Source organism: Ostrea edulis, chromosome 3 (genome assembly GCF_947568905.1).
Source record: "Ostrea edulis chromosome 3, xbOstEdul1.1, whole genome shotgun sequence".
In the NCBI taxonomy this organism is placed as follows: domain Eukaryota; kingdom Metazoa; phylum Mollusca; class Bivalvia; order Ostreida; family Ostreidae; genus Ostrea; species Ostrea edulis.
This window is the reverse complement of record NC_079166.1, coordinates 3952424-3975512: the sequence shown is the minus strand read 5'-3', so window position 1 is coordinate 3975512 and position 23089 is coordinate 3952424. Positions and strand designations below refer to the sequence as shown.

At 34.7% G+C, this 23089-nt stretch overlaps 1 protein-coding gene and 1 long non-coding RNA gene across 3 annotated transcripts; both read left to right on the top strand.

Annotated features, from left to right (window-relative positions):
* Positions 1-372: 372 nt before the first annotated feature.
* Positions 373-9391, top strand: LOC125673570 (perlucin-like protein). Its single transcript, XM_056159781.1, has 6 exons — positions 373-417; positions 1882-1979; positions 3111-3184; positions 4987-5071; positions 8211-8423; positions 9317-9391. The coding sequence occupies exons 2-6, from the start codon at positions 1916-1918 to the stop codon at positions 9322-9324; spliced, it is 444 nt and encodes a 147-aa protein (XP_056015756.1). The 5' UTR covers positions 373-417; positions 1882-1915; the 3' UTR covers positions 9325-9391.
* A 3565-nt stretch (positions 9392-12956) lies between these two features.
* Positions 12957-17776, top strand: LOC125679408 (uncharacterized). Of its 2 annotated transcripts, none has more exons than XR_008801621.1 (3): positions 12957-13238; positions 15422-15538; positions 16802-17776. It is a non-coding gene; the product is annotated as an uncharacterized LOC125679408 (long non-coding RNA). The 2 variants fall into 2 exon arrangements; XR_008801622.1 differs by having other exon boundaries at positions 15412-15538.
* Positions 17777-23089: the final 5313 nt, after the last annotated feature.

Genomic DNA, 23089 nt, shown 5'->3' with positions numbered 1-23089 from the left:
ACCGTTCGTAATCTTCACTTTTTCAAAGATATGACTTAATTGTTAAACAATAGTTATTCTTTATTTTAATAAAGTATTTGTCTAACATATATGCATGTAGGATGATATACATATGTCTGCATTTATGCACATAATGTTGTAAACGTTATTTCAGGAGGATAACTCTCAATTAGTTATATAATAGTAATTAGAAAATGTAATGAAATATAGAAATCAGAAATATCTGTAAATGTCAACGTGTGAGTTTAGATTAATATTTTGTATTTCGGCAACAATATATTTCATTACTGCCAGGATTTGAAGAGACACGTAATTATACGATTTATCTTTCGATTTTCTCTTCATTTTTTGATATCTTACGTATACTATATAAAGTATTGGAATCCTTCGAAACACACTATCGACGAAAGCAGCGAGGTAAGAGAATTAGTACATTACTATCCATTCCAAAAGTTAATAAATAATTTTACAGTTTGTTAATTATATTTATGTTCCTTGGTTTAGTTTTCAACGAACTGAATTTCATTGAGGTTTTATACAAAAAAGAAATGCATCAAAGTGATGCACGTTTGAAAATTTCATATATTCAGTAAATTACGAAATACTTTACATAAATACTTTCATGATAAGAGGTATTTTTAAAAAAAACTAGATACCATAAAAATCAAATCAGTTTCTCCCTTCATAAATGTATTCATAGTTTATCGTAACGATATCCTTATTTGTGGAAATTTATTTCAAAGAAAATTATGTTGATGCCAGCCTAGATAGAAATTTCTTTGAATGCGTGTCTCCATCACAACGTTTTATTTTGTCTCTTGTACTTTTGTTTTCAAAAAATGGAGTTGACTCAAAAAGTCTTATTAGTAGAAAATGTGCATGGTTAGTCATCTAATTCTTGTTAAAACTAATTTGCCATTTTTATGTTTCTTCGCCGATGTAAAATTAAACAGCATAAATGAAACACACCAATCCTTTATCATTAATAAACTGGCAGGTTTTTTAATGCAAAATGGCTACCGGTATTTGATTTTCTAACACTGATGTTTTAGTGTTTTTATCATACCCAATGATATTTTAATTATTGAACATACATTGTCTGTCATGCATTCATCGGGAATAGAACGCGATACTTGTAAATGAGCTAATTTTGATAATGTAAAACTTATACAGTACCAATTTTGATGCACCAGATGCGCATTGCGACAACTAATGTCTCTTCAGTGATGCTCAACCGAAATTTTGAAATTCGAAATAACTATGAAGTTTTAGAGCTAAATATAGCCAAAAACAGCGTGCCAAAAAAGTGGAGGCAAATTCGTCCAAGGATAAGAGCTATGCACGAGGGAGATAATCCTTAATTTTGAAATAATATATCACGGGCAAATACCAAACGTCTATAATCAATAGGTACACTGTCAATCAATCACGAACATCAAAGGAGGAAATATAGAAATCAATCACGACCCTACAAGTTAATAGTTTAAGTAGAGTATATGATATTCTCCCGAAATATCACGAGTTTCATGTAAACCACGCTTCGGTCATTCATAAGCATTAAAACAGTATTCACATTGTGTTTTGAAGGACAATACACCATGGGAAATTTTTATATAAATACTTGTCTCATTTACACCACCTTCACATTACGGATTTTTCTTACGGATCCTTACGTATTCCACAAATCCGTAAAGGTACACGGATTGTTACGATTTAGACACGGATATCGACGAGTGATTTACGAATGCTTGCGATTGACTACGAGTCGGAGATCCGTAAGGACTCTGAAGAAAATACCGTGAGTGTGAAGGTGGTATTACTTATTCAACTTTTTTTTAAATTCTACAATGTTAACTTCAACAACTTATTGATATATCACAGTGCCTATAAATAACTGAGATTCTTGACAGAAGAAATGGAGATGAAGATGTTCGTTTTACTGCTCAGTGTGTGCATTTATGGAACAAGTGGGATTGCTGGTAAGAAAGAATTAATGATCTATAGCAATACAAAATATAGCTATATAGCGATACATGTGTAGGGATATTATAGATTATATAACTTCTTTACTGGATTCCTCCAGATTAATGTTTGCTGTTTTCATGAAAAGTAAAATGCTTGGAACAAATCTGCCACAAGAAATGATAATATGAATTTACAAAACTGAAAATAACGCTGCTATTCCAAAAAAAAAAAAACTACAGCGGCGGATTTTAAGTTTTATTCTCTAGAATTGAGTAGATTTAAGATTTTCGTTTACGATCGTAAATTGTGTACCAAACCATGCAGGACTGCAAAGTACTATGTATGCATGAAAGGTGCATGCTATCTCTCAACACAGATATACGACTGGAAATGTATAATTTGGGTCTATTTGAAATTCAATAAAGTAACGATCACCTCTATCAATTGAATATGATTATTTTATGAACATACATTTGATAGACATTTCGGTCTTTTGTCGAATAATTCAAATTTTGTAAATATCCAAGCATGTTCAGGTAAATAGTTAACTGTACGCTCACTCATATTTACAACATGACGTTGGAACACACTTACACATGTATACAAAAATTGTATACATTTGAGTATTGTAGTCAAATACATGTATAATTGTTAAACAAACAACTAACAATATAACTGGGGATTTATAGGGAGGAAAGCGGGTAGAAAATGACACTATTAACATTGCTTATAAAAATGGTGAAAAAAAAACAAAACAAATTTGACACAATCTGGAATGGATGGAACCTTTTATTCAATTGAAACAGTCTTTTGATACTCTCTCTCTCTCTCTCTCTCTCTCTCTCTCTCTCTCTCTCTCTCTCTCTCTCAAACCTTTACGTTAAGATAGGTAGTGATTGCTCCTTCGTCAAACGCTCGGTATTTAGAAGTCAGAATCACGGGTCTTTCAGATTTGACCTTAAAAAACGGAAATTCCTTGGCAGAACCCTCACTGCTGCGGCCCTGAGCGCTAAGTATATGTCTAAATAGTTTGTGGTACTACACCTGCAGCTGGTGACGTCTCAATATGAGTGAAAAACTTTCGATCGGACGTAAAACAAACAGTTAGCCAATCAATCAATTTAATGAATAAAATTCATTTTCAGGGCCGGGGTGGGAAAAATACAATGGACATTGGTATTATCACAATACTCAGCGACTCAATTGGATTGGAGCCCAGGTATGTATCATGTTCATATCGATACACAGCATTTTACAAAATGTAAATACGAAAAACAAAATTTTCAGCATTTAACTAATCGTCAAAGTGTTTCATGTTTTAAAATGTATGTAAAATCCCACCTCTGGTGTGTCCAGGGGTCCGTGTTTGCCGAACTATCTATTTTTGTATTGCTTATAGGAGTTATGAGATTGATCCCTGCTCGTTATGTTCACCTTTCATGTAATGCTTTTTTATATCTATGGGAATATAACTCGTTGTATTTTTCCACCATTTGCTACATACATAAAGAAAACGTTAGAATGTAAAACTTATACGGTACCAATTTTGATGCACCAGATGCGCATTTCGACAAATAATGTCTCTTCAGTGATGCTCAACCGAAATGTTTGAAATCCGAAATAACTATGAAGTTTTAGACAGACATTCCTGAAGGTTTGATGTTTCGACTACAGGAGGCCACACAGGAATGTATGAGTACAGTATTGAAACATCCTGGTGTATATGTATTATTGTAGTTGTATGAGTACAGTATTGAAACATCCTGGTGTATATGTATTATTGTAGTTGTATGAGTACAGTATTGAAACATCCTGGTGTATATGTATTATTGTAGTTGTATGAGTACAGTATTGAAACATCCTGGTGTATATGTATTATTGTAGTTGTATGAGTACAGTATTGAAACATCCTGGTGTATATGTATTATTGTAGTTGTATGAGTACAGTATTGAAACATCCTGGTGTATATGTATTATTGTAGTTGTATGAGTACAGTATTGAAACATCCTGGTGTATATGTATTATTGTAGTTGTATGAGTACAGTATTGAAACATCCTGGTGTATATGTATTATTGTAGTAGGAATGTATGAGTACAGTATTGAAACATCCTGGTGTATATGTATTATTGTAGTTGTATGAGTACAGTATTGAAACATCCTGGTGTATATGTATTATTGTAGTTGTATGAGTACAGTATTGAAACATCCTGGTGTATATGTATTATTGTAGTTGTATGAGTACAGTATTGAAACATCCTGGTGTATATGTATTATTGTAGTTGTATGAGTACAGTATTGAAACATCCTGGTGTATATGTATTATTGTAGTTGTATGAGTACAGTATTGAAACATCCTGGTGTATATGTATTATTGTAGTTGTATGAGTACAGTATTGAAACATCCTGGTGTATATGTATTATTGTAGTTGTATGAGTACAGTATTGAAACATCCTGGTGTATATGTATTATTGTAGTAGGAATGTATGAGTACAGTATTGAAACATCCTGGTGTATATGTATTATTGTAGTTGTATGAGTACAGTATTGAAACATCCTGGTGTATATGTATTATTGTAGTTGTATGAGTACAGTATTGAAACATCCTGGTGTATATGTATTATTGTAGTTGTATGAGTACAGTATTGAAACATCCTGGTGTATATGTATTATTGTAGTTGTATGAGTACAGTATTGAAACATCCTGGTGTATATGTATTATTGTAGTTGTATGAGTACAGTATTGAAACATCCTGGTGTATATGTATTATTGTAGTTGTATGAGTACAGTATTGACACATCCTGGTGTATATGTATTATTGTAGTTGTATGAGTACAGTATTGAAACATCCTGGTGTATATGTATTATTGTAGTTGTATGAGTACAGTATTGAAACATCCTGGTGTATATGTATTATTGTAGTTGTATGAGTACAGTATTGAAACATCCTGGTGTATATGTATTATTGTAGTTGTATGAGTACAGTATTGAAACATCCTGGTGTATATGTATTATTGTAGTTGTACTGCCGAACTCTAGGTGGGAATTTGGTACACATCAACGATGCCCAGGAGAACAACTGGTTAGCTTCTAAGTACACAACAGGTTGGTATTCGTACGAGGAAAAAAAGAAAGAAAGAAGGTGTTGCACGTCTCATGTTAATTTCCCTAAAAGTGTGGCGTGAAAGATCGATAAAATCAAGTTGTTCGAATATATGATAAAACCAACTGGAATTTATGTCTTGATTCCGACTTTTTTAAAAATAAGATTAAAAGACGTGTATTAACAAGAATTAGCTAATATAATTTGAGTTTAAATCAAGCAATAAGCGATTTCTATGATTTTTAGCGTTAAAATAGAGGGGTATCCCCGAATTTCAGAAAAAAATGCCTCCGTGAAACAAAATGAATTTGGCATGAATATGTTCTTCGAGTTTTCCATTAAAAAAAACTGTCACTTTGAAAATTTGTTTCACGAGGGCATTTTTTTTTTTAATTTAGAAAAAATTCGAAACGATTTCACTTATACCATTTTCAACTTCACTTATACGTCAATTTTCCTTTTCGAAAGTAAGGTGTTCGTCGTGGTTCAGTGGATAAGGTCGTAGAATTTCATTTATCTAAAAGTTATCTTTTTTTAACGACCGGGTTCGAATCCCTCATGTACATACGATTTTTTTTTAGCATTTCGTTTTCCATCTCGATTTTTTCTTCTTTAATTAAAACATATTTCAAGGCTTTATAATTGTTTCATGTCAATTCTCTTTTTATTACAATGTGCCGAGTTTGAAATAAACTTCTAACTGTGTAGTTTGTGAATGAAACTCGCAACAAACACCTCGAATACAGTATGCGATACCCACGTTTTTAATGCTAACGAGAATTTTCCTAATAGGAGTTATGAGATCGAACACCGTTCGTTATCTTCACCTTTCATGTTTTAAAGCTATGAAAGAAAAAGGCCAAACAAAGTAAATAAATGTTGAACAGTTCGTATGGATGAGATAATATGTATTCCAGTAACAAATTGCTATGCTATCTATGTTTTCAGGTACATGTACTTGGAATTTTGTTGAACTTTATTAATGGGTATTAAACTTCCCATATTTTGTTTTGTGGTCAGAGTTATTTACAAATGGTTGTGGAATATAATACGAACTAGTATAAGGCCTTTTAAGCTGTAATAGTATAGAATATAAAATATTTAAAACACTCATAACAGTATACATTATGTTTGATAATAAGAAAACAATAAATCAATTTAATTTTTATGACTTCAAAAATTATGCTTAGACGTATAATGTATTGACACATAAAATGCTAAAGGCTTGTCCTTAGTACTGAAGAATCGTACAGGTATTCAAACAGCAAATACTTAAAAAGAGTTTAAATAAGAATGAAGGTAATTTCTACGTCACTTGTATTTAAATATCAGTCACAGAGCTCCGATTAGGGAATATTACCGCCTCTATGCAACACCTTCTTTCTGTGTTCTAAGTTTATCGCCTCTATACAACACCCTCTTTCTCTGTTCTAAGTTTATCGCCTCTATACAACACCTTCTTTCTCTGTTCTAAGTTTATCGCCTCTATACAACACCTTCTTTCTCTGTTCTAAGTTTATCGCCTCTATGCAACACCCTCTTTCTCTGTTCTAAGCATTCAGTTATTCCCTAATGTAAGTTCTCCAAACGAAGTTTGGAAGCTTTGTTTTTCTTGTTTCTTAGTCTGTTTACTGTGCTACGGTTGCAACGAGCAAAACCAGTAGATATTTTGTACATAACAGGCACGTAGAATAAAACAAATCGAAGTTATTCGGACGTGTATGGGACAACTGTCAAAACTATTTTAGAAGTTTGACCCGTATCTTCATTTATCATATCCCATTAATGTTTCGTGGTGTTTTTTACACTGTTGATTTCACAGAGTGGGATCCGCTCAGTTAGGTTCAGTATCCTCTGAAACTTATGACGTCACAATGCATCAACGCAACTTCTTTTGTGGAAAATATCGACTGCGTCACAAACAAAACCACAGACACCTGAAGAATGGATATTACAACACCCACCCATCCACCCACCCCGTTTTTATGACATTTTTTGTGGCAGTGAATTCTCTAAAATATATCGACGACGTTTTGTCTATTAACAATAATAACTTTCATTCATATGTTGATTCGATATATCCCCGTGAACTCGAAATAAAAAGACACCAAAGAATTGTACATGCTTCATACTTAGATATTTTCTTGAGACTATAGTTAAAGACCGAAACAATACTCCTGTTGACTGCGATCGAGCTACCATACATTCCCTGCATACTACATGTAATAGCCCTTAACGTCAGCTGAATATCATGTTCAATACGAGTTGTGTAAATTTTTCTCCCTTATATATATACGTCTTACTATTAGAGCTTTCTACACTTGCTATTGTTATCAAATGCTTAAGATATATTATTCAATTGTACTACGCTGCGCCCCCTCCTTATTTTTTTTTTTCAAATGTAAGTTAAATCGTGGTAACTTGTTTAGAAAAATGTACTAAACGATAAAAGAAGCAATAATTTCTTCCACTCCCGGAGATTTAAATGAAAAAAATCTTTTGAGTTCTTGAATTACTTTATTGGGAGAACTTAATATCTTTTTTTTTTTTTTTTTTTTTTTAACCTTAAATTTTTCGTCATTTTATTAATTTCACCTTATTAAAAATGATACAAAATAGTACAAATGACTAAATAGGAGACATATTTCAAGCCCTATACAATCTGTAAAATTCAGGAGCTTCCTGGGGCTTCAACCTCTCGGCCCCCACCAGGCCTCAAGGTGGCCCCCATACCCCCTGTCTCATAAAGTGGCGCCCATGTAACTACAATTCCTGGATCCGCCCCTGAATGCTGCTTACCTTAACTGTAAAAAATGCATAGGAAAATAGAACATGATGTTAGTTACGCGAATTTATAGCGTAATTTCCTCACTGTAAATATATTTCGCCAAGCAACAAAGCACTCTATGTCTCTAAGGAATATAATTAAAAACAATGACACCCGTGGCTAGCTACGTATATAGACGGGGATAAGGGTTGTTCATGTTCTAGCGCGAATTACTAGGGATCCGTGTTTGTCCAACTCTCTATTTTGTATTCCATATAGGATTTATGAGATTGGTCACTGTTCGTTATCTTCACCTTTCACTGAAATGTGTAAATATAAATGGTTATAGTATTTTCATCATTTCAATATGAAAGAACCCACATGGATTGGAGTTACTGACCAAGGAGGCGAAGATAACTGGCGGTCAATTACCACGGGAGAGAACGTACCGTACACCAATTGGTCCACAAACAACCCCGACAACAACCAAGGAACTCAGCATTGTGGGACACTGAACTGGAATGGTAACGGTTACTGGGACGACGATACCTGTACGGATGAATTTCCCTTCATCTGCGAAGTAGGAGGTAAAACATCCTTCAAATTGAAAGAATAGCTACGTGTACATAATCTTTCAATTAAATTTAGACGTTACAATACACATATCTATCAATCTCTTAAATGACCCACCCCTCGTTTTTTACTACCGCGGTGGTCTAGAGGTTAGAGAGTTCGCCCTGCATGCAGAAGGTCCGGGTTCGAATCCCAGCTGCGACATACCTAAGTCGTTAAAACAGGTAGTCACAATTCCATCGCCAAACGCTCGGCATCAGGTGTGAATGTCACGGGTCCTTGATTATGACCTTAGAAACATATATACTGTAGGTGTGGCACGCTAAAGAACCCTCACTGCTCAAAGGCCATATAATAGCCGAGCAAAGGCCTAAATTGGAATCCTTTCACCGGTCTTGGTGACGTCTTATGAGTGAAAAATTATCGAGAAGGACGTTAAACAATTTACAATCAATCAACCATACCCTCTCCCCTTTGTGGGTTAACCAAAGGCCAATTTGTAAAAAGCAATATTTGCATTCTTTACCCTACCGAATATCAGATAAAGTGTGAATTAAAGCTAAGCATTCAGTTTTAACACAGGATTATGCGTTGTCATACAATGCATCAGAATTCTTCTATAGCTTGCCATAACATACATCACATTTTTTCACTGCAATACGTCTCCATATTAGTGAAAAATCCTCGAGGAGACGTTAAGCAAGGTACAATCATTCAACCATACAATATTGCCGACAAGGGACGTATTATATTTGTTCTATTATTCACAAACTGTTCTTTAAGGTGGTTTTGCATTTGTTTTGCTTCATCAAATTTTACCATCTAAAGACAAGAACCTTAAAAACTTAAATGAAGCAGACATTAACAAATTCGATCAAATGATATAAAGCATGATTATATTTTGTAGGTTGCTGATACCGAATAAGCAGAGGACCTGCGGCCATGTAACAGTATATGTGCATAATAAAATATAATTGCAAAATGTCAGGCTGCTAGAGTTATTTGTAGACCGGTGCAAATATGTTTATAATCACATGCATCACTAGACAAAATCGAGTGTTTTCCTTTGATAGAACGCTTGTCAACCGGCGACAGGTACATCATTTTAAAAAAAATCACCGCTGCAGCGAATTTTGCCGCAATAATCCAATAAAATGTTAGTTTAGAAGACAGAAACGGATGTTGAACTAAGTGGGAATATTTTTTCCAAGATGGCGACTTTTTCAATTGTATTGATATAATACTACATTTTTACTTGCATGGGGTGTAATTTAAACGATGTATAAATTGCCGAAACGTGTCGATATCTATATCAAAACGATTTCTAAGGGTTTTTTCAAAAGGACCTATATTCATAATTATTTTTTTTCACAATCCGGTAGAAAATCCCCATGTGCAGCTGGTCATGTCACAATATATACAAAAATTAAAATTATCGACGGGACTTAAAATAATGAATCAATCATTGATCGTAAAAAAGATACTATGAAATTATCAAATGAAAATCAATGAAATTAAATCTGAACAGAGCAAAAATGAAATTTTTCAGTGTTTTGTCGGAAGGTTGCATGTAAAACTTATACGGTACCAATTTTGATGCACCAGATGCGCATTTCGACAAATAATGTCTCTTCAGTGATGCTCAACCGAAATGTTTGAAATCCGAAATAACTATGAAGTTTTAGAGCTAAATATAGCCAAAAACAGCATGCCAAAAAACTGGAGCCAAATTCGTCCAAGGATAAGAGCTATGCATGAGGGAGATAATCCTTAATTTTGAAATGAATTTCTAAATTTTATAACAGCAATTAAATATACACCGCAGTTGTAACGTCACATTCGAGGAGTCCTCACTGTGGAGCACGAGGATTCGGCTCCAAAGCGGAGAAAACGCAGTGTCACCGAGTATGAGATCGATTTTCTCATAAAGTGCACCATATTTCTGCAAACATCGTATTGCATAGAGTGTGGTAAATATAATTTGTCACCGAATTTCAGAAGCCCGTACTTACCTCAAACACTTTGTTCGCGTTTCACGAGTAGGACTACAAAGTTGAAATTGGTGATTTAAACCCATCTTTCTCGGTCATTTCATCTCTCAGCCTACTTGATTTGTTTGATAGAGTGTATGCACATGTATATCCCGACACCATGATTGATTGTTGATGATTATATCGCCCTTTTACTTACATTTCACATGTAATTTGCTCAAAATCTTACCAATTTGTAATGTGTCGCATGAGGGCTCAAATCTGGCATGCTGCGAGGAGTATGCTACATATATTTTACTGTATCATGAGACTTTGAAGTTTGACCTTTGCAGGGGCGGATCGAGGAATTACGGTTACAGGGTCGCCACTTTATGAGGCAGGGGGTCCGGGGGCCGCCTTGAGGCCCCCAGTGGGTCCAGGGCGAAGCCCTGTCCGGGGCCCAGGGGGCAAAGCCCCCGGAGTTTACAAGGCTTGAAATATGTCACCCATTGGGATCAATGCTTGGTCCTTTGTTTTTTATTCTATGTGTAAATGACTATCCAGATTGCTTACAATACTCTGCAGCCCATATGTATGCGGACGATACAACACAATATGTCTCGCATAAAAGTATAGATGCTATAGAAAACAAATTACATATGGATCTTGAAAATACTTTGGAACGGATGGATAAAAACAAACATACAATAAATCTCAAGAAAACGCAACTTGCATGGTAATTGGTACAGAGAAAATATTAAGAAATTGTAGAAAGCTTTCGATAAAGGTAGACAACTATTTGGTGTTTATATTGACAGATATCTCACGTGGTTTCAAAACACTTGCAAGCAAAATAGGCGTGTTATCTAGATTACGTTCATTTTTGTCAACTGAATTATTACTGAAATTTTTAAATACAATTGTTTTTCCTCATTTTAACTATACCGTTGTGCTGTTTGGGGCAATATGAAAAACAAGGACGGTCTTTACAAATTATGCAAACTTCAAACGCGAGCTGCTAGAGTGATTTTTTTTAAAGAGAAGTTTTCATACACCTACAACAGAAATGATGCAGCAACTTGGATGGATGCCTCTGTCAGATTATTTTGTATATAGAACTATCATTCTTGTCTTCAAAGTTTTACATGGTCTACCCCCCTCCTCCTCGATTATGTAGATATTTTTCAGTATGTTCATGAGATTATCAGAAGATCTACCAGATAATTCATTATACATCCAAAGAGCAAAGACACAATATTTTTAAAAAAAGATCTTAGACAATTTACGGTTCAGGGTTATGGAATAATATGCCAGAATTTTTAAAATATTACCCAACATTGGAAACTTTTAAATCCGCTTATCTTAGAATTTTTTTTTCATTCGGGAAATTAAAACCATATGGATTTGTTTTTGTTTTTTTTTATTATTATTTTCAGGGTTTTTTTTAAATTTATTTATCTATTTATTTATAAATTTTCAGTTTTAAATATGTAGATAGCGTACATGTATGTATACAACATCATACCTTCATATACTATTTTATATTGTATCTGTATAATACTGCTGGACATCTGTATATATATGTTTTCAGGACCACAATGTAAACTAGTTTTTAAACTAATTGTGCTATCCTGTTTAAATAAAGGACATTATTATTATTATTATCATTATTATTATTATTATTATCATTATTATTATTATTATCATTATTATTATTATCATTATTATTATTATTATTATCATTATTTTTATTATTATTATTATCATTATTATTATATTATTAATATTATTATTATTATTATTATTATCATTATTATTATATTTATCATTATTATTATTATCATTATTATTATTATTATTATTATTACAGCTCGATCATTGGGGTGGACCTAATATAAATCTATGTATATCATTTGTCATTTACAAATCAATTAAGGGGGGGGGGATATCTTCGGGGGTTTGAAATGACTGCTTGTCTTCCTGTGGCTTATTTCGTATCTGAATATTGCGAGAAAAGTTTGTTCAAATCAACCTTACAGCCAAAGCGTAAATGTGGCGGGATGTACAATATTCTGACGATTTAATAAGTGTGTGGAGTGGGAGGATTATACGTTGATATTTTGAAATGATAACTTTAGCTGGGCACTACATAATTTACAGCAGCGGATCTAGTGGGTGGGTTTTATTTGAACGCTATCAACCAAAAAATATCAGCATTTGCTCTTTTGTGGTCTTCGATTCACCTCCCTTTTTGAAAGAATTTTCTGGATCCGCCACTAATTTGTTATCAAGAAATACAACTCATTCCAAGTTCATTTGTGCCACTAAAATGGAATGTCCGGAATGGTTCGGTCTTCTTATCGATATACTCTCTGGTCCGAAAGTCTCTCTACTCTTGCTTATAACCATTCTCTCACCAGAGGGCGCGTTACGCAAGCTTCACATTCTCTCACTAGGTGCGGAGTCCAAATGCCGAGTTCACCAAGTGCTGAATTAACCTTTTTTCTCAAGTGCCGAATTAACCAGGTGCCGAGTTGACTTGTACCCCGCCCCATTATACCACTAAAAAATCGAATGTGCTACACGGGCAGATGAAAACAACCCATGGTCTCGCGCGGAAATGAGCGAAATGAAAGAGACGTATCCGGTAGTTAGTATTTATCCGGAATGCTAGTGCGCAATGGCGGCAATAAACAAACGAAGCGGATACGTTGAAGGAAAAACTTCTTTATTTATTTCTTACCGTTATGTAGACCAGTGAAAATAATGTACAACGATTAATCGCATAAATCCCATGAAGAATAGAAAACTGAAAGTAGGGCAAACATAGATCCCTGGACATATCAGAGGTGAGATCAGGTAAGTAGGGCTATACACCTATCAACACTTCGCCGCGAGTTACGTCCCTTTGAGGGGTCAGCCAAAGGTCAATCGGTGAAAAACCAAGTTTTCCTTCTTTACCTTACCAAATGTAAGATGTTATTACTTTGAATTTTAGCCAATTACCAAGTTTTCATACAAATGAATGGGTTGCCCCAATCTGGGGCATATTGTAGTTGACTGCAATTGATGGAAAAATAACAGATGTCAAAGCTACAGATAGGAAAATTACAAAGGCCAACGTTAGGAAATACGATTTTTATCCGGGAGATGGCGGACAAGGGACGTAACTTTCGCGAAGTGTTGATACATGTATTCTATGCATGAATGAAATGCAAAACTCACTGTCTGAACCAAATTATCCTACTGGTTTCACAATTCCATTACATCGAAATGATCATTGTATTTTCGTCCAACCCCCAACAAATAATCGGAAAGTAGACATTGATTTGGGGGGGGGGGGGGGGGGGGAGCTAAAGTGTTAAGATGAAAATGGGGGGCCCGAGGGATGTAATCAAATTCATCAGTTATAACATGTATACCAGAACTAGTAAATGCACAATTGGCTGGAAAAAGAGCAATATGGACTTGTATAATTATATAATGTGTATGTTTAATTGTTCAGAATGCAAAGTTGCAGTATGTATTCACATAGACATATAACGGATAACATATCTGTTATATGTCTATGCCCGGGGCAGGGTTGGCAAAAAAGTGGTCGATATGAGGCCGGTGGTCAATACTGGTTGAAACTGGTTAATACTGGTCGATTGAAAATTGTTTGGTATATATAATATACTTATAAGTCATATTACATAAATAATGTACAAATGACTGTTGAATATTGGGGAGATGTAAAAGTTTCTGTTCAAATTCCTTAATTTAACAAGAACTACCTTAGTATAAGTATTGTTTCATCAATCTTCATTTTAACTGTTGAATAAACATTTGAGAGTGGGTTAGTGATGTTTTCATAACAATAACAGGTACACTGGTCATCTCTGGTCCCAGCCTATGCTTATTAACACCTGTCCACTCTGCTTCCTGGGCTCAGGTAATGTCCAGCTACCTTTTATTCTTAATCTGTCCAGGTACATGTATTAAGAGGTCTGTCTCCAATAATCAAGCTATGTTATAGAACTGTGACCCTCTGGTAGGTACTGAAGATATTTCGGTCAGTTTTAGCAAACCAAATATATTAAACTTATGAAATTACATTTGATTATCTAATGAAAAATATTAATCAACAATTGATCCATATAATGAAAAGACTTAATTTATCTTTATCTTTGCAAGAAATGTACAAAAATAGGAAAATGGACAGTTTAAATCACAATTGACCATTATTGACCACTTGGGGAGTATTGACCAGGACAGTTAAAACCACTGGTTAAAACCGGGGGCGGTTTTAACCGTCCAACCCTGCTATGCCTCTATGGTATTCAGAGATAGATCATACTAACTAATTACTTTTTCTTTAATTAAGTGAATTTATACATTACTTGTTTCTCCTAACTACATGTACTACTTTATGGCATAAATTGAAGATTCAGTCCCTGGTGTTGGAGATCTTTTATCTTGAAAACAATAGATGCTAGTGCCACACAACCAAAGAATGTAGTAAACATACTGCTACCTTTGCATGTATTAATTAGCAAATTAAGGTACTAGGAAATATAAATGTAAGGAACAAATGTCTAGGGTGTTTTTTATCTATTAAAAAGATTGTATCAAACTCTAAATCTAATAAGTAAAATTTTGTAATATTCCAGCTTCAGGAAGTTTATCCTATCATAATGAAGATGATTATAGCTACTTTGAACCTACTTTCATGGATCTACCATATTATCTTTTTTTTACTATGACATTTGACTGTTACTTTTCAAAGAAGGTGTAATTTATAAGTATAACGTGCATCACATGCAATTTTAATGATGCAGGCAAATAATTTTGATGCAATATAATTAATAAAAGGCAAGCGTGAACTGTAGATTTACCTAGATTAGATTCAATAAGTACATATAAATGATATTAAAATCCTGCGTGCTCGTTCCATATAATGTCCCTTGAACATTACAAGTATTTACTTATTCCAAATACATGTAGTTCAAAATTAAGTCAGAAATTCTAAAAAAAAAAATTTAAATTAAAGTTTATTTCAGGAAACAAAGCCTGTCTGAAACTCCAAAATGACATTTCCAGAAAGCTGAAGAATGGATAAAAATGTATCTACCATCTTACAACCCAGATTTCATTCCACTGAAAAGAAAAGGGACAGGGTAAGAAGTTATTATTAATAAAAGATATATATATGCTGAAACATCTTAAAAGATATATTGTTAGCTCACCTGAGCTGAAAGCTCAAGTAAGCTATTTTAATCACTTTGTATCTGCCATCTGTCTGTAAACTTTTCACATTTTCATCTTCTCCAGAACCACTGGGCCAAATTCAATCAAACTTGGCATAGATCATCCATGGGTTAAGGGGATTCAAGTTTGTTGAAATGAAAGACTATGCCCCTTTCAAAGGGGCGATAATCTTAATATAGCTAGTCCCTGTGTATATATATGCATGACTTGTGATGTCTGTATACATGTATGCGTCCTGTTTTATTTCAAATTTCTGTTTTTATGTCTATGCATGCAATTATATATCATTAGTGCTTTGTGTTTTGTTAATGCTATATAGTCGGTTAAAGAGCTCTTAGCTCATGTTTATTGTTACCTGTATATAGTTCCGACTTTAAATAAAAATTACTTACTTACTTACTTGCAAAAATGTAAAAATAGGCCGGGGGGTGGGGGGGTGGCATTTAAAAATCTCCGTAAGAACCACTGGGCTAGAAAAGTTCAAATTTACATGACAGCTCTCTGACATAGTGCAGATTCAATTTTGTTAAAATCATGGCCCCGAGGGTAGGGTGGGCCACAATAGGGGATAAAGGTTTTACATACAAGTATATAGGAAAAATCTTTTTTAAAAATATTTCTTGAACTATTTAAGCTAGGGCTTTTATATTTTGTATATACATTTTTTACGAAAAGTTCTTTCATGTGATGCAACAGTGTTCGATCTTGTGACTTTGACCTGGAAGTTTGACCTACTTTTGATAAAAATCTGACCTATTCAATATCTCAACTATTTAAAACAGAGCTTTCATATTTTGTATATAGATTTCTTATGTCAAGATCTTTTGTATCATGCATGTACCATGATTAACCTTGTGACCTTGGTCTTATCCAGAACAGCAAGATCTTGTCGATCATATTGGTGTTGAGGCGGTGTTGGGGCATTTCTGTGTAATGTGAATTCATTTTCAGTAATGTTGTGATCCTTTGGGGCTCATGTAGGCTGGGTCCACAATATGGGATCAACATTTTTCATAGGAATAAAGACAGAAATCTTTTTAAAATCACAACAGCTGTACAATGACAGGGCCAAGGTGACTCCGTTGAGCGATGTGGCTCTTTGGCCTCTTGTACTGTTTAAGACGCATGTATTTAAAATTTATCATAGGGTATATTTGCATTTATTTTTTCAGAAATTTTGCATGTCCATGTCTTGGAAGGTGAATAGGTGAAAAGTCAATAGATGCTTACCATATCAGATGCTTGCAGAGGATACTGGGGATAAAGTAGCAGAAAATTATGGAAAACAGGAAGTGGCAGCCAGGACTGACATCAATGCAATAAACAATGAGCTGAGGAGACGGTGATGGAACTATATAGGACACGTGCTGTGGAGGGGAGGTGACAATGACAGTGAGATGGCGTTGGGTTGGACACCAGAAGGGAAGAGGGCATTAAAGAGACCGAAAACAACCTGGAGAGGAACAGTAGAAGCAGAAAGAAAGATTGCAGAATGGAGAAACTTGAATGAGATCAAGATGGTAGCAATAGAACAGAGTGGATTGGAGAGAGTCTCGGTCCTATGTGTTTTTGGCATGGAGAGAACTAAGTAATGTCTAGATTGTTGGAGATAGGATGACCAGGAATATGAATGGATGTGCTGGAAACTGTACTAAGACCCTTATGTATTTGGATAGATTTACATACCATCATGATTTTGCTATGAAAAACTTGAAAAAAATCCTCAACTCATATTGTAGCTGACATTGTACATTTGTACTTATTAATATTTCAAATGAACATATTTTTAGACATACAATATCTAAACTTTGGAGTCCATGTACATCTCCACATTGGATAATAGGTTATGATGTATGTGTGTGAAATATTTTCCTATGGTATGCACATGTTAACACATTAGTTTAAATGATGATGTATATCTTATGACTATGGAAGAGATTGTGTGCAGAACAGAATATGTGTCTAGAAGAGTTGTTGCCCTTGAATGTAATTCATTATTTACATGGGGTTGAAAAATAATCCAGCACACAGTAGTACTAAATGCATTATGTTAAAATACATTTATGAAGGGTATAAGTGATACTGTCCATTACTGATTAATACACTTTGTGAAATCATATTGTTATGTTTAATAAATTTCAAGGCTGCACCTTTGTACATTTTACAATATAATATTCTGCCCTTTGGTATCAAATTCTCTTAACCTAATTTAAGAGTTACATATTCATTAACAGCAAGTTAATTATGATATGCTATGTAGTTTGTCAAAGGGGCATTAGCTGTGAAAGTGATGGCAACCTTTTTATTCAAAATCTCTCAATAAGAATATATATTAATGCCTAATAATAATATTTATTTTGTACAAAAACATGAGAAACCTAATAAAACGACAATAGATTGTCACTTTTAGTGTATAGAAATACATAAGGACGAATTATTGTCTTGCAAGACAATAATCATTTAATTACCAAAATTCATGTGATATTCATACACATTAATGTGCCTGTTTTGGGGTTAAAAGGTGTTTGAAATAATTAAATACTGGTGTTATCACTGAAATATACATGTATGATATGGAGCCATTTAATTAATTTTTTGGTATCAAAATGGCAGCTAATGCCCCTTTAAGAATAACTATTTTCAATGCACATCATAATAACCTTGTTAAGCTTGAAAGAATATTGGCTATAAGGAATCTTGATCATAAATATTAAAAATATTTTTAATTTCTTTCAAGGAGTTCCTTATAAACAAGCATAAAATCATGATTATAGTACATTGACTCTTGTGTGTTTCAATCTGTTAGACTTTCCCATTTTATTGCATTTCTTGGAAGTTGTGTTAAAAGAATTGGTGGTCTTGAAAAAGGTTGTTGTAGTGAACAGCAAAAGTCAACTGCTATTCAACAGTCTGTATACCTAGTCACCAAGGGCAAGGGTAGAGGTCATGTGGTTCTGCATTTCACAGGGCCAGTTAAGGGGCTAAAAGAATATAGTGTTAATGACAATTATTTCCATGGAATAATGAGAGACATCTCCCATTTCTTGTTATAGTGTTCTTCTTTAAAGATTTTGTGGGAGATGAGAAATACTTTATTTGATGCACAGACACCAAATTAAAAGTGGAGCTTGTTGATCCTAAGTGACATCCTTGCCATTATCTTCAATGCAGTCTTTCATGTGTCTTATAAAGGTTTGCAAACACTAGTGCTTGCATAATGCACAGACACGTGAAGTGGGTAGTGTACGTGTACAGATGTTGTGTACACACCACCACCCCTCCACTGTCTACAAAATATATACCTGTATAACCAGTAATATCACCAGAATATGTTATTTCCCCACCGATCATCTTCATAAGTCATTATGAAGTCAGTTCTACATTCTATGAGCTCTGGTGAGATATTAATACATACCGTACCACTGGATCTAAAAGAAATCCGTTTTACCACCGTCCCATTCCAATTTGATATCCTTTACTCTCATGCGCTTTAAATCAGAGACGGGATACTTTTAACTTTGATAAAGTTGAATTTTCCATTATATTCACAAGCATAGTAAATTATCATCCCTTGCGAATTATGATATACTGGCTGACACCCCCCCCCCCCCCCCTTACATTGCATGGTAGGATGAATCCGCCCCCTTCTTTACATGTATGGTGTTGAAGTTTGGAATAGAGAACATCTGTTATGGATTTTTTGGACCCCTTTTTATTTTCGTTTGATAGTCAAGAATTTTAGACGACCGCGAGTTATCCTCTGCTACCCCCCCCCCCCTTCAGAAAAAAAAACCCACGCCATCTGTCTGTCTGATGCTCTTAAGATTCTTATGTGCAACAAAAATGGAAGTTCAGTAAAATTTCTGGCAACTTTCTTGCATATTGTATTGAAAAAAAAAATAATTTTGATTTATAGTCAATATTAGCCCTAAAATAATATATGTCTCTGATATGAAGCCTACCAAAAATACCGTGTAATTTCATTCCAAATGTACCTAGCCAAATTTGTCATGTAATTGGATATGTAAGGTATTTTATATCTATTAGAAAATATTTTATTAAGATTAATTTTTCGAATTTGAATATGGCGTATTATACGCCAACAATTATTCCGGAAATATATTATCTATTGGTGACGTTTCACCCAAGTAAGTATAATCTCGCGAGAATACCGCTTGTTTTCATCTGCCCGTGTAGCACATTCCTAAAAATCTACAAGAGTTGTCTTTCTTTAAGAAGCAGAAGACACTTGCTGTGAAAACGGAAATGGATGCCGAATTCTGAAGAAAGGCTTATTTCAGAGATCTTTGCAGGTACATAGCAAAAATGACTGTCGGGTACAGTGCTATTAGGTAATACACTGAATATATTGTCTGGTTATTTATCTATATATATGTGTGAGTTGCAGAAAAGAAATATCTATAGGATTATTAACCTTGGCCTAACGCGAACGTAACTTCGAGTTTGTTTACACCAGTGGCGGATATAGACAATTTTAAATGGGGTGCGACCAAAATGTGTACTTCTTCTACCCATGACCATAAAATGACAAAAAAAATTTCTTTTTAAAAAAAATATTCAACCAAATATGTGTGTGTGTGTGGGGGGGGGGGGGGTTAACCCCCTGTAGATCCGCCACTGGTTTATGTCACATCTGTCTCTGGGGACAAGGATGAGGGATTAAAAGAGGTTCAAAGAACCACAGGGTACAATATGACATTTGATATAAATTAAGGTTCAAGTTGTTTAATATTGTGGCCTCTGTGTTAGGAGTAAGGACTAAGGATTTAAGAAAATTTTAATTTATGCACAGCGCACACCAATGTGACCACCACCCACCCATTAGTATGGGACAGCATACGAGTCAAGTTTTATATAAAAATGTATTTGAAAAAAATTCTTTCAAAATGCATTTAGATTCCACAATGATATATATAATTCTTTATGTTGTATTGTAATGCCCACACCCTCATGTATAGTGTAGATTCCAGTTTGTAGACACAATGATCTCAGACAGCGGCTACAGAAATAGACATACAAAAACCAGTGTGAGCAGTAAGGCCCATCAAGTCTCTGTCGTATATCTTGTGAACCATAATGGTTATTGCAATATATATGTGTGTAACAGGGTGTTGATTGCGCATTAGTAATGATGACCAACTCGTGTTGAGGTTCGGAACAAGGTGTTTATTTAGCAACGTATATATGATGGTACAGGGATTTCAACAGTCTCGATTGAAGTCAGCATTTCGCAAATTCTATGGTCGTTATAACGATCTAGTTCGTCAATACAACCTCGCATTGGGTCAAATGCTGTCTGACGTGTTTCATACCGATTGTTAAGCCTTTCTTGGCACACTGATTTTGACTGCGGATAACTCCGTTTACCTGATCAGGATATGGGGCTCACGGCGGGTGTGACCGGTCAACAGGGGATGCTTACTCCTCCTAGGCACCTGATCCCACCTCTGGTGTGTCCAGGGGTACGTGTTTGCCCAACTATCTATTTTGTATTGCTTGTAGGAGTTATCTTCACCTTGCATATTTAAGGTTGTTTATAAAGTTGTTTAAAAAGAAAGCCCTGTAACAATTGTATTATAACAATAATCAAACATATGTATAAATCATAAAATACAATATTACTTTTTCAGACTAATTGATATATATCCAATTGTTGGTAGCAATATTTACATACTTCAAGGGAGATTATAAGACTCTCTTATGAGTAGCCATGAAATATAAGGTGATTCCACCCGAGGGTTGCAAAAAAAGCTGTGAAACCCGAGGCTTTGCCGAGGGTTTTACCGCTTTTTTGCAACCCCGAGGGTGGAATCACCTTAATATTTCATGGCAACTCATAAGAGAGTATTTTTCTCTCATATTTCTAGAGTTTTCCGTTTTCCTTGTGCCTAGCGACGCCATTTTGAGAATTTTCCAATTAATTAATTTTTCGCTGTACATTAAAAATAACACCAGAATCGAATTCTACGACCATCTATTTGGCAACTACGTTGCCGACAAAAAATCGGCCGTCGAGTGTATAAGTGAATTGTATTAGAGTTATTCCTCTTTGAATAAATCAATAATCAGGGTGATGCGTGACGTAACTCGACAGTCCATCAGCGCGAAACATTTTGACAGACCTAATCAGAATATGAGACAGAACTAATCAGAATATTAATCCACAACTGCACGTTTTTTTTTCTTAGAGGAGCATTGATATTGATATTGAGCAGTTATTTAATGACGAGTGTGTGAAGAGAGATTCCAAGTAGTTTTTGTTGGTGAATATCGGCATGGCTAGACTTTCGTTTTCCACGCGTGCAAGGACTCGAGTCTCATGGACATTGAAGGCACTTATTTCACCTGAGACACGGACAGTAGACGTTGACAGAGTGAATGTGGAGGTAGGCCTAGAACTAATAGACCGTGTGGGCTGGGTTTCTGTGAACTGGCATAATGCACCGGATGACATCTAGGTGTATGAGGAATTTGTGACTGTTGTTGAGTGTGCAGTAATTGTTCAAGGAATGTGTAATTTTGTGTCTGGTCACATACACCTGGACATTATCAGGGACATTACAATCTGTCATTTTTTTGTACAAGAGCTTTGCAGACGATAGTGTTTGTCAATCGAGGCGAGGTAAGTTGCAAGCTATAGTTGTGTATTGATTATGACGTCACGGGATATGTAAGATAAACGTCACGTGATATGAAAGATTAATAGAATCCTTCATTAGTACGAGTGTGAGATAGGGAAATTCCACCGAGGGGACAAGATTCGCAGTCTTGGACGAGGCTTTGCCGAGTCCTAGACAGCGAATCTTGTTCCAGAGGTGGAATTTCCCTATCCCACACGAGTAAATAATGAAGGATTATTTTTCTCACATTTTAACTACAGTTTAGTGCATAAAATTAGGAGCTTTCAGAAAATTTTAGATTATCAAAATCCTCATTTGAACTTCGATGCAAAAACTAATTAGATAGGCAGAAAGAGCATACCCGAAAATGGTTTACACTGTAAGTGTAAACTAAAAACCCCAAGGTTGTCCACCAGAAAGCTATACTACATTAAAATTTAAAGATAACAATGCAAAATATTTTTACTTCACCGTGTAACATAAATCTTCACCGTGTAATGTAAATCATAGAAAATATATGACGTCACAATCAAATGACGTCGCAGCAGTGTGAGACAGAAAAATCTCACATGGCTGTCTCACATGGGTAAAGTCGATCTCACACTGGTGATAATGTGAGAAAGAAATATCTTACATACCTTTCTTTCATAGAATATCTGTATCTTACATATGTAGATATGAGAGAAAACTTTGTCTTCCACAAAGTGTTATACATGTAACATTAAATACACAAATACATCTCCCAATATTTACTCTTGCCTATGGATAAAATCTTTACTGTACACTTATGCTTATCATAACATAAACATTACAGTTATT